We start from the raw sequence: 12,136 nt of genomic DNA, 5'->3' as shown, positions 1-12,136 counted from the left end.
GCGAATAGAACGTGTGGTGAGCGCACTTGCTCCTGGGATTCCAGCAGACGGGATACAGCTGTCGGTATAGTAACAGCCGGCATCCCGTCTACCGTATGTATCCCAAATAGACTCACCACTGACAAACATACAACAGTGAAAAGAAAAGAAAAAAAACAACAACTATTTGGATGTATGGAACTTTGAGTTAAATAAACCTTGATGTTTTACAATAGAAAAAGAATATAGAGGGAGATTATTATATATATATATATATATATATATATATATATACACACACACATATACATATATACATATACACACACACAGGTTGAGTATCCCATATCCAAATATTCCAAAATACGGAATATTCCAAAATACGTAATTTTTTGAGTGAGACTAAAGGGCCCTACACACTGGCCGACATGACTGCACGATATGAACGATCTCGTTCATTAATGAACGAGATAACGTTCATATCGTGCAGTGTGGAGGCTCCAGCGATGAACGATGCGCGGCCCCGCGCTCGTTCATCGCTGGTCCCCCGTCGGCTGTACATGCAGGCCAATATGGACGATCTCGTCCATATTTGCCTGCACTTCAATGCAGCCGGGTGAAGGGGGGAGCGAAGAAACTTCACTGCCCCCCCGCCGCCGGGTCGCCCGTATCCGTCGTCGGGCAGCTCGGCGGCGGATCAGCCAGTGTGTAGGGCCTATAAGATAGTGAAACGCTTGTTTTCTGATGGCTCAATGTACACAAACTTTGTTTAATGCACGAAGTTATTAAAAATCTTGTATTAAATAACCTTCAGGCTGTGTGTATAAGGTGTATATGAAACCTAAATGCATTCTGTGCTTAAACTTGGGTCCTATCGTCAATGATATCTCATTATGGTATGCAATTATTCCAAAATATGGAAAAATCCGATATCCAAAATACTTCTGTTTCCCAGCATTTTGGATATGGGATACTCTATATCTATCTATCTATCTATCTATCTACACACACACCTATACATACTTGATTGTGGGCAAAATATTTTTTTGCTCGAAATAGAGTCCCCCCCCTTCCCCCTAATGACTGACAAAATGACGAGCCAATGGTGTTTTTTTAGGTACAATACAATACTATGTAAATCACATTTAAGTATCATTTGGCCAGTGTTCCTGTTTGGGATATAAAACTAAGTGAAAATGATTAACAGCTTTGTATCAAGCCATAAAACACATCATCTATTGATAAAAATAATTAAGCGTCAAACATACATAAAAAATGTCCTTTATCAGCTGGTATTAGAAAATAAGCACTTTCTGATTTAAGTACACTGTACAAGATCACAGATGGGAAAGGACAACCCTTGTCAGAATGTACTAGATGACTGTTAGCTAGAATCTGATTGGTTCCGGTGGATTCCATATCTTATTCAATGGGCCTCTAAGTCTTCACTCAAGCCTTGTTTTCAACCATCAAAATCAAGGTTGTTTTTCCCCCCCCCAATCACCATATGAATCAATTTCTCGTTTAACATGCATCACAACAAAACTGTTAGCAAACTGCATTTTTCCAAAGGTTATCAAATAATTTTGAACATATCTCATTACTTTTCTATCTATAACAAGATGCCCTTTCATATAAAAGGAATGTGTGTACTTTGTTAGTTATGTTTCTGGGCTTTAATGTGTAAAGGCTCTTTATACTTGGATGCTGGCCTGTACCGTTCTGGTCTGGGCTCCATCCTGTAATGGACACTAACGCAGGTTACCCAGTACAGACCAGCGCAAACGGATCTGATGCGCTGGATCATTAGAAAAGTGCAAGGCGGTCCAATCTATATGCATCGTTTGTTCCAATTTCTTTCTTTCTTTATATAACCAAGTATTAAAAGTAACCAATGCTACATAACCTGAAAAGAGCACATTATTAATATTACTACTATAATTTTACCATAAACATAGTATGCTTTCCTCTTAATTAGCTAAGTTCCCTCTTAACACGCCAGATTTTGTAATACAGGAATAAAGACAATAGTCAGAAGGCAAGTAAAGTATATGAGACAGAACAAATTCAAATATCCATGTAATTGCTTAATCAATGTTACCCTCTGAAAGCTATTACGTTTTTTTTGTTTTTTTTTGTGGGACCAACCGTTAGTTGGCTGGTTGGAAAGATATCGTCCTGATGTATGGCCAGCTTAAGAGATAAGATAAGAGTATATGTTTTAGTACGTTAAGGAAATTGAAATAAAAAAGTGCAAGCAAGTTTTCCTAGGCGACCTGCCAGTCCCTAGCTGAACAAGTCCTACCTTTCTTCCAGGTAGACTAGGTAATCTGATATGCAGGAAGCTTGAATGGAAACACAATTTAGCCATGTTCTTTTTGTCTATTTATGGGTACGCACGCTGCTCAGAAATGCAGGTTTTGAAGGGCTTTCACACGCAAACAAAATAATTAAAGTGTAAAGTCCTCTGCAGCAAACAAGTTCACTTATATTAAAGCTTGAAAAGAGAACTTTTTTCTAAGAGTTCTTGCTGTGCCCTGTGGAGCTCCGTTGTCTGCTGGTCTTGCATACCACTTTCATCGCTGCCTGGAGCAGGAGAGCTGAAATTAAAGGCTGCACAGAATTTCAAAAACTCACAGGGCTAAGATGTCAGGGCATAGTTGTCCCATTCTTTCAGTTAACACAAAAATAGGATTTTGGTTACATACCGGTAAATCCTTTTCTCATAGTCCGTAGAGGATGCTGGGGTCCACATTAGTAGCATGGGGTACAGACGGGTCCACTAGGAGCCATTGGCACTTAAAGAGTATGAGTGTGTGGGCTGGCTCCTCCCTCTATGTCCCTCCTACCAGACTCAGTCTAGAAACTGTGCCCGAGGAGACGGACATCTTCGAGAAAACGATTTAACACAGATAGGGGCGAGATTCATACCAGCTCACATATACAATGCACATCAAGCTAGCTTAGCTTGAAAACTCAGCAACTGCTGAAACATTACTTACCAAGTAACAATGCAGTACATAACTAAACAAAGTCGTACTGAACCAGATAACGGTTGCAGGAAACGAAGCGCTGGGCGAGCGCCCAGCATCCTCTACGGACTACGAGAAAAGGATTTACAGGTAGCAAACCAAAATCCTATTTTCTTTTACATCCTAGAGGATGCTGGGGTCCACATTAGTACCATGGGGATGTACCAAAGCTCCCAGAACGGGCGGGAGAGCGCGGAGGCTCCTGCAGAACTGAATGACTGAACTTCAAATCATCAGAGGCCAAAGTATCGTACTTGTAAAACTTTGCAAACGTGTTCGACCAAGTTGCAGCTCGGCAAAGTTGCAATGCCGAGACACCCCGGGCAGCCGTCCAGGAAGACCCCACCTTACGAGTTGAGTGGGCCTTAACAGATTTTGGACACAGCAGTCCTGCTGTAGAATAAGCGTGCTGGATAGTGAACCGAATCCAGCGAGAAATAGTCTGCTTAGAAGCAGGACAACCAATCTTCTTGGGATAAAATAGAACAAACAGAGCGTTAGACTTTCTGTGACGAGAAGTTCTGTTCACATATATCTTCAGAGCCCTTACAACATCCGAGGACTTTGATGTAATTGAGGAGTCAGTAGCTACTGGCACCACAATAGGTTGGTTGATATGAAATGCCGACACAACCTTCGGAAGAAACTGCTGACGTGTCCGGAGTTTAATTCTATCTTCGTAGAAGATCAAGTAAGGACTTTTACAGGACAAAGCCCCTAATTCCCACACACGTCTAGCAGAAGCTAAGGCCAACAACGTGACCGCCTTCCAAGTAAGAAATTTGACCTCAACCTCATGTAGGAGGTTCAAACCAATCCGACTGGAGAAACTCCAACACCACATTAAGGTCCCAAGGCACCGTATGCAGTACAAAGGGAGGTTGGATGTGCAGAACTCCCTTCAAAAAAGTCTGAACCTCAGGGAGGGCAGCCAATTGTTTCTGGAAGAAGATGGAGAGGGACAAAATCTGGACCTTCACAGAGCCCAACCTCAGGCCCAAATCCACACCTGCTTGCAGGAAGAGGAGAAACCGTCTGAGTTGAAACTCCACCGTAGGAAACTTCTTGGATTCACACCAAGAAACATATTTCCTCCAAATACGATGGTAATGTTTAGACGTTACCCCTTTCCTAGCCTGTATAAGGGTAGGAATGACCTTCTTCAGAACGCCCTTCCGAGCTAGTATCAGGCATTCAACCTCCATGCCGTAAGTCTTGATAGGCGAACGGTACCTGCAGCAGCAGATCCTCCTGAAGAGGAAGAGGCCTCGGCTCTTCCTGCAAGATATTCAGAAGGTCCGCGTACCAAGCCCGCCTTGGCCAGTCCGGAGCAATGAGGATCGCCTGAACCCTTGATCTCTTTACGAGCTTTAGAACTCTTGGAATGAGTGGAAGAGGTGGAAACACATACATCAACCGGAACACCCACGGAGACACCAGGGCGTCCACTGCAACTGCTTGTGGGTCCCTCGACCTGGGACAATAGCGTTGAAGCTTCTTGTTGAGACGAGAGGCCATCATGTCTATTTGGGGTAACCCCCAAAGGTCTGTAATTTCCTTGAACACCTCCGGATGGAGACCCCAGTCCCCCGGATGAAGATCGTGTCTGCTGAGGAAATCTGCTTCCCAGCTGTCTACTCCCGGAATGAAGATTTCTGAAAGCGCCAACGCGTGTCTTTCTGCCCAGAGGATGATTCTGGTCACCTATGACATTGCAGCTCTGCTCTTCGTTCCGCCCTGTCGGTTTATGTAGGCCACTGTCGTTACATTGTCCGACTGCACTTGAATGGCCGATTTCTTAGAAGATGGGCCGTCTGAAGAAGACCGTTGTAGACGGCTCTTAGTTCCAGAGTGTTGATGGGTAGACTGGCTTCCAGACTTGACCACCTTCCCTGGAATGTTTCCCCCTGAGTGACTGCGCTCCAGCCCCGAAGGCTCGCATCCGTGGTTAGAAGGACCCAGTCCTGAATCCCGAACCTGCGGCCCTCCAGAAGGTGAGGCAATTGGAGCCACCAGAGGAGTGACATCCTGGCCTTTGGTGACAGACTAATCCTCTGGTGCATGTGGAGATGAGATCCTGACCACTTGTCCAGGAGATCCAGTTGGAAGGCCCGAGCATGGAACCTCCCGTATTGGAGAACCTCGTAAGAGGCCACCATCTTTCCCAAAAGGCGAATGCAGTGATGAACTGGCACCCGGGCTGGCTTCAGGACATCCCGGACCATTGTTTGTATCACCAACGCCTTTTCCTGCGGAAGAAACACCCTCTGCACTTCTGTGTCGAGGATCATCCCCAGAAAAGACAACCTCTGGGTCGGTTCCAAATGTGACTTTGGGAGATTCAGAATCCAACCATGGACTCTGAGTAGGTACGTTGTGAGAACAATGGACTGCAACAGCTTCTCCTTGGACGAAGCCTTTATCAGCAGATCGTCCAGATATGGAATGATGTTCACCCCTTGTTTGCGGAGGAGAACCACCATCTCTGCCATCACCTTGGTGAACACCCTCGGTGCTGTTGAGAGGCCGAATGGCAGGGCCTGGAACTGGAAATGACAGTCTAATAATGCGAAACGGAGATAAGCCTGATGCGACAGCCAAATCGGAATGTGGAGGTACGCATCCTTGATATCCAGGGATACCAGGAATCCCCCCTCTTCCAGACCTGATATCACCGCCCTGAGAGACTCCATCTTGAACTTGAACTCCTTTAGAAAGGGGTTCAGTGATTTAAGGTTCAGAATGGGCCTGACCGAACCATCCGGTTTCGGTACCACGAAAAGGTTCGAATAGTAACCTGTGGTTTGTAAATGAGGAGGAACTGGTACAATGACCTGTGCCTCCACCAACTTCTGGACAGCTTCCTGTAGTACAGTTCTGTCTGCCAGTAGAACTGGCTAGCCTGATTTGAAAAATCGGTGAGGGGGGAGATTTTGAAATTCCAGCCTGTATCCCTGGGACACAATATCTATCACCCAGGGATCCAGGCCGGACAATACCCAGACGTGACTGAATGCGAGTCTCGCTCCCACAGGCCCCCCCTCAAGGCCGCGCGGTCCACCGTCATGCGGAGGACTTTGGCGTACCTGAAGCAGGTTTTGTTCCCGGGAACCTGCAGCAGCAGGTTTCTTGGATTTAACGCGACCGCCCCTAAAGAAGGTATTGGACGGTTTAGCCTTTCTAGGCTTGTTAGGCCGAAAGGACTGAGATGCTGATGAAGAGAAGTATTTCTTCAGAGCAGTAGCAGCTGAGGGAAGAAACGGAGACTTACCCGCTGTAGCCGTGGATATCCACGCATATAAAGCTTCCACAAAGAGAGCCTGACCTGTGCAGGGTAGGGACTCCACACTTTTCCTGGATTCCGTGTCGGCAGACCACTGGCGCAGCCACAGTCCCCGACGAGCTGAAACAGACATGGAAGAGATCCCCGCAGCCATGGAACCCAGGTCTTTCATGGATTCTACCATAAAACCTGCTGAATCGTGAATGTTACGCAAAAACAATTCAACATCCCCTCTATCCATAGTATCCAAATCCTCTAGTAAGGTAGCCGACCACTTACTATAGCCCTTGCAATCCATGCTCTAACAATAGTGGGACGTAATATGGCCCCTGAAGCAGTGTACATTGAATTAAGTGTATTATCAATTTTTCTATCAGCCGGCTCTTTTAAGTCGGTAGATCCTGGAACAGGTAAAACCACCTTTTTTGAGAGTCTGGACACAAATGCGTCAACAATAGGCGGGTTTTCCCATTTTTTCCTATCCTCCTCAGGGAAAGGAAACGCCATCTGGACCCTTTTAGGGATCTGGAATTTTTTTCTCAGGGTTTTCTTAAATATAGCATTCAATTCCTTTGACGCAGGGAAGGTTAGCGAGGCTTCCTTATTTTCAGTGAAAAAAGCCTCCTCAACCTGTTCAGTTGTGGTATCATTTATATTTAACACATCCCTGATAGAGGCTATCATTAATTGCACCCCCTTTGCAAGAGAGGCAGACCCCTGCAACACATCCCCATTACCGTCTGTGGTATCAGAATCGGTATCCGTGTCATCTTCCGTGATGTTAACAAGCGCACGTTTTTGGGGGTATATAGCGGGGCGTCCTGAGGTACCAGAATCGGGCCATACTGCCATGGAGTTCTGTAATACCTGGGTTGCAGACTCATAACTCGCAACCCTGTCAGAAACCTGAGTAATCCAAGATTTGATAGAGGAAAACCATTCAGGTTCCCTTGCTGGAATCTGTGCTAAACCAGTGCTATCCTGATTACAAGGAATGGGATCATCCTGTGAGGACATATCCTCCGCAGCATATGACACAGTGTCCCTGGACATAGCTAAAGGAGACCACCAAACACTACACACACACACACACACACACACACACACACACACAGGTGAGGGCAGACAGAGTCCCCTCCCCCCAAGAATGGCAAGAGAGACACAGACATTGGAGCCGGAGACGCCTTGTCAGCGCTGACTGTGCACCTTAATAGGATACACAGTCATATTGCAGCCTCCCGCCCCCTTCTACAACCCCCTGGAACCGTTTACAGATAGCTGGAGTTGCTGTGGAGGGACCTTCTTTCCTGGTCAGCGCTGTGCAGGCAGGAAAATGGTGCTGAAACGCTGCTGGGTCCGCTTTGAGGAGAAGCTCCGCCCCCAAAATGGCGCTGTCTTCCCACTTGTCTTCTGCTTATACCGGCCTGAGGATTTAGTGCTGGCTGAGATCCTGGGACCCAGACAGGCTTCTGGACCAGTGTAGGGTGTAGCACTGGCTCAGGGCGCCCCTCACAGCGCTGCACCATGTACCGCTGAGCCATCCCTGGAGCGCAGTTAATACTGCGCTCCTACCCTGTTGCCGCCATCTTCACAACGACCCCCCTTGCTAGGGGGGTCGGTGTCTCACTCGTCACAGATTCTTCAGCTTTGCAAGGGGGTGGCGACATGCTGCTGGGGCGAGCGGTCCCCTGTGGCGGAGAACGATCAGACAGACCCCTCTGGAGCTCAGTGTCCAGTCAGCGGAGACTGTGGTTCAGACCCCGCTGGGCGGACACTGCTCCCAACCTCAGTCCCTCGCTGCAGGGAGGCTGTTGCCAGCAGCCTCCCTGCAAAACAAAAAACTCTAAAACAACATTTTACTAGGAAAACTCAGGATCCTTCTAAACGGAGTCTGGTAGGAGGGGCATAGAGGGAGGAGCCAGCCCACTCTCTCAAACTCTTAAAGTGCCAATGGCTCCTAATGGACCAGTCTATATCCCATGGTACTAATGTGTACCCCAGCATCCTCTAGGACATAAGAGAAATGTGAGTAAAAAACACTTGTTCCATCTAAATTCAGAACCAAGAGGTGACACCCAATCCCATTCTGTATTACTTTCAATTACACATTGAACGAGCCGATGAGAGTGAAGAAAAAAAACAAAAACTACAAAAAAACCCTCAAAATTCATAAAATTTGAAGAGACCGTTTTGATTTGCCATTTTTGGCACAACCTACACATGAGATTGGAGTCAGAATCTTGATGTGCATACCTTAAGTATTTACAGTAAAATGTTAATATTTTTTTCAGAATGGGGACAACTTCACTCTTGAAAAGATTTCATACTTCAATGGAGTAAGCTCATTATGGGGGCAAGTCTACTGTTTTGCGCACCCAATCTTCGTCTATAGTGTTGGGAGATTGCAGGGGTGCAATTCAGTTGTTGTTTTTTTTTATTTTTTTTTATCGTGCACAGACAGGCTGGGTTTGCGGCTAAACCCAACCAAAGTGCTGGGTGTGACACGAAAAAGTGCTGTTTGGGTGCCCAAACGGGTCACTTTTTGCACATTTTTGCTTGCTAACACAGAAACTCTATTGGATGCCATCTAGTGACGGCTACGGGGAGAAACAATTGATTTCCTTTGTGTTGACTGTAAAATTGTTGCAATAAAATCTATCACCATAATTTAACAAGGAAACTTCTCAGGGGCAGCTGGTGACACTGGCTGGCTGCAGTAAGAAGAGGCTAACTAGCCCTGTCCTGGGCCCCTCTGTACATGAGTGACCCAGTAAATGCACTTTGCACTGGAAGGCCTGGACTTGGGCATCCAATAGCAAATTTTATATAAACAAAAAAAACATAGAAAAGAATGAAACACACAGAAAATGAATATACTGCTATTGTCATCATAAGATAACAACAACGTTAGACGACAGCACTACTTGTTAAACAGGCTTTTCCATTAATATCAGGTGATCACTATCGCTCGCCTGGAGGCTTGGTAAATATGGGAAGCACCATCGCTGGCAAAAACACCTATTTTTTGCCCGATACAGGCCATTTCTCCATATCACAAACAGATCCTTAAGTTAACGATTCTAAAAGTGAATGCAGAGCCTAACTAAAGGCCAGTACTCACTGGCCGATGTCAGAGAGATGTGTGCTGAGCGAACCGCTCAGCACACATCTCTCCCGGCGCTCAGCACAGCGCGATCTGTGCTGAGTGTGCGGGGGGAAACGGGGGGGCCGCTCACTTCACCCAGCGGGTGAAGTGAGCGACCCGCTAGATTGGCCTGCATGCAGGCCAATCTAGCAGCAGCGATAGCGATGCGCGGGGCTGCGCATCGCTATTGCTGAGGGGGCTACACACGGAGCGATCGTGCTTAAAATCTAAGCAATCTAGTCAGATTGCTTAGATTTTAAGCAGCGATCGCTCCGTGAGTACCCCCCTTAACACACACCTGTCTGTATAATAATCTGCTACGGTCTGCCCCATCTCCAATATGCATGCAGGACACACCCTAGCCTAGCAGAAGGAACAATTTGCTGGGAAATCGGTAAGTATGGGGTAATGGAACGGAGTGTGGGAGGGTGTGTGTTTGTGGACAGAGTGGGACAAAGCAGCAGGCAGAGAGGGAAGGGGGGGGGGGGGGGTAGCGGAGCAGTTAGCAGGGACTGAGGTGCCCAGGCATATGCTGCGTCCCTTTACTAGGCTAGCTATATAGATGTACGTATATTCTATGTTAGGCTAATGCAGTGGTCTTCCTAGTGAATTCATAGAGGATGAAATACACTCAGCGTAAGTGTCGGGTACACAGTCAGACACAACTGCTGAATGACAGCAGATCATTACATGGGCTGGTATAGGAAACACAACACAAACTATGACAAGTGTACTTTATATAGAGGTAACTGTATGAAGCAGTGATAAGAGTGGAGAAGTGAGCTCTGTATAATTTTATAGTATGCAAATTATAAATGTTACTTCAATGCGGATTGGTTGCCATGGGCAACTTCTCCACTGGTTCACGTCTCCACTCTGATCACTGCTTCATACATTTACCCCATACAGCTGACAACACAAGCCTCATGTTCTGCAATGCTATGGCAACATTTTAGCAGGGAAATGAAATGTAGTCCTGCCAAGTAACAGGAATCCATCGCTCTATATACATGTTGAAGGCATAATAAAAAACTATCCAAAGTCTCAAGTGATTACTAGGAAAATAGTGCGCTCTGCGTACAATAATCTCAGTAGAATCCATGATTGGCAGGAAAAAGTGATTACTTGGCACTAGAACACACTGCTCATCCCTCTGCCTACAGGGATACGCGTTTACTTTATCTTTTCCTCATACACACAGACAACCTGAGACCAAATTAGAAAAGACCTCCTTTCTTTCCCTGCCAACAGTCATCCAGCTTCAGGGATCTTCTGGTATCACTAGCATGAAAGAGAGCCTGTGGAATGTGACGGATCGCGCACGCTCCACACCCCAAAGCAAAGAATAGTTGGAATGCGGGTCTTAAGTTTCATTACCTTCTGTGAGGTCTTCAATTGCTTTGCGCACGCCTCGGTCAAAAGCTCGCGCATCGGCGGGACTCTGAAAGGTGAGGCCGAACCTCCGCTCGTCCACAGACCAGTGATGGAACGTTGGAGTCGCCTTCTGGTACACCAAGTCTTTCTTTAAGTAGCATTCCAATAACACCTAGCATGGTAAAATAGAAAAAAAAAAATGATATAAAAAATTAAGGGGAACAAAAAAAATCTTGAAAAGAAAACATTTGTAGTTTCGTTGTTTGCCCACTGGATTATTGGGAATGGTAGCAAAGGCCATGCCATTTTCTAGAAGTCCGATGTTCCCAGAGAACGCATCACAAATTGCATTAAAAACCGAAACATGACAGAGAAATTCAGGGCACTGAAAGTTTTTTGTAAGCACGAATGGAATCGTTTGGTGGTACAGCTCGCAAACAGTTATGGCGGTCATACATATGTTGCTAGGAACATGCCTACGCACACTGGGGGTATTAACACTCTGTTGTCACTAGTAACGTGTGCATATAATAATCTGATCAATTTGGATCTATCGAGGAACAAGTATACTCCATTTAAAAGTAATGTTATTATGACCGATTCCATGAAATAGCATTTAGTACCTTGCAGGCATTTACCATTTAATTCATCAAGAACAGGATATTAAAATTAACTTTTATATACAGGTTTCACCTACAGTAAGTAGGATTAAAGAATATTCAACACAAATAAACAAAAATCACAAAGAAAGGAGACGCATTATATAAGATAGTCTAAAACAATGAAAGAAGGGTGACTTCTCATTTATCTGTGATACAGTACGTGTAAAGTGAAAGAGTTAATGCAACCAATCCTTTAATTGGCAGTTACTTTGCCCAGAGGCATGTGACTGCGTGTAATTAACCTGACTTCACCTCCTGGACATTTAAAATACACAAACTGCTGCACCATCCAGCTACTAATAAAATGTTTTACCCTCTTGTTTAATATAGATATATGAAAATGTAATTCAGTGAACAAATATTAAAGTGGTAAACTAGGAAAATAGATTTAAGAAATGGACATAACAAAAATGGGAGAAAATCAGGAATCCTTTCTAATCACATTACAGCACTTAATACGGCATAGTTTGTGGACGACGGACAATAAGTGTATTTTTACAGCATACAAGCCCAATTTCTGACCAACAGGTTCTGTCACTTACAGACACCCCCTTAACTAAGGAGAGGAAACGTGCAGACACACAAGTTCACATACAAATACTGTATCTTTGTAATGCTTTTTCTGCTTATTAAAATGCAATTAAAAAATAAGATTTTTCTC

The 12,136-nt window shown here is 45.3% G+C and overlaps 1 protein-coding gene across 1 annotated transcript in view; it reads right to left on the bottom strand.

Moving 5' to 3' along the window:
* The window catches only part of SPRED2 (sprouty related EVH1 domain containing 2), a 172,429-nt gene that overhangs the window by 35,561 nt on the left and 124,732 nt on the right, over positions 1 to 12,136 (bottom strand). Inside the window, exon 3 of the mRNA XM_063918414.1 lies at positions 10,817 to 10,985. Coding sequence (XP_063774484.1) covers positions 10,817 to 10,985 — 169 coding nt within the window. The remainder of the gene's footprint in view (positions 1 to 10,816; positions 10,986 to 12,136) is intronic.

The sequence above is a fragment of the Pseudophryne corroboree genome, chromosome 4, assembly GCF_028390025.1.
Source record: "Pseudophryne corroboree isolate aPseCor3 chromosome 4, aPseCor3.hap2, whole genome shotgun sequence".
Lineage (NCBI taxonomy): Eukaryota > Metazoa > Chordata > Amphibia > Anura > Myobatrachidae > Pseudophryne > Pseudophryne corroboree.
Note: the sequence above shows the minus strand (reverse complement) of the source record. Positions and strands in the feature narration are given on the sequence as shown.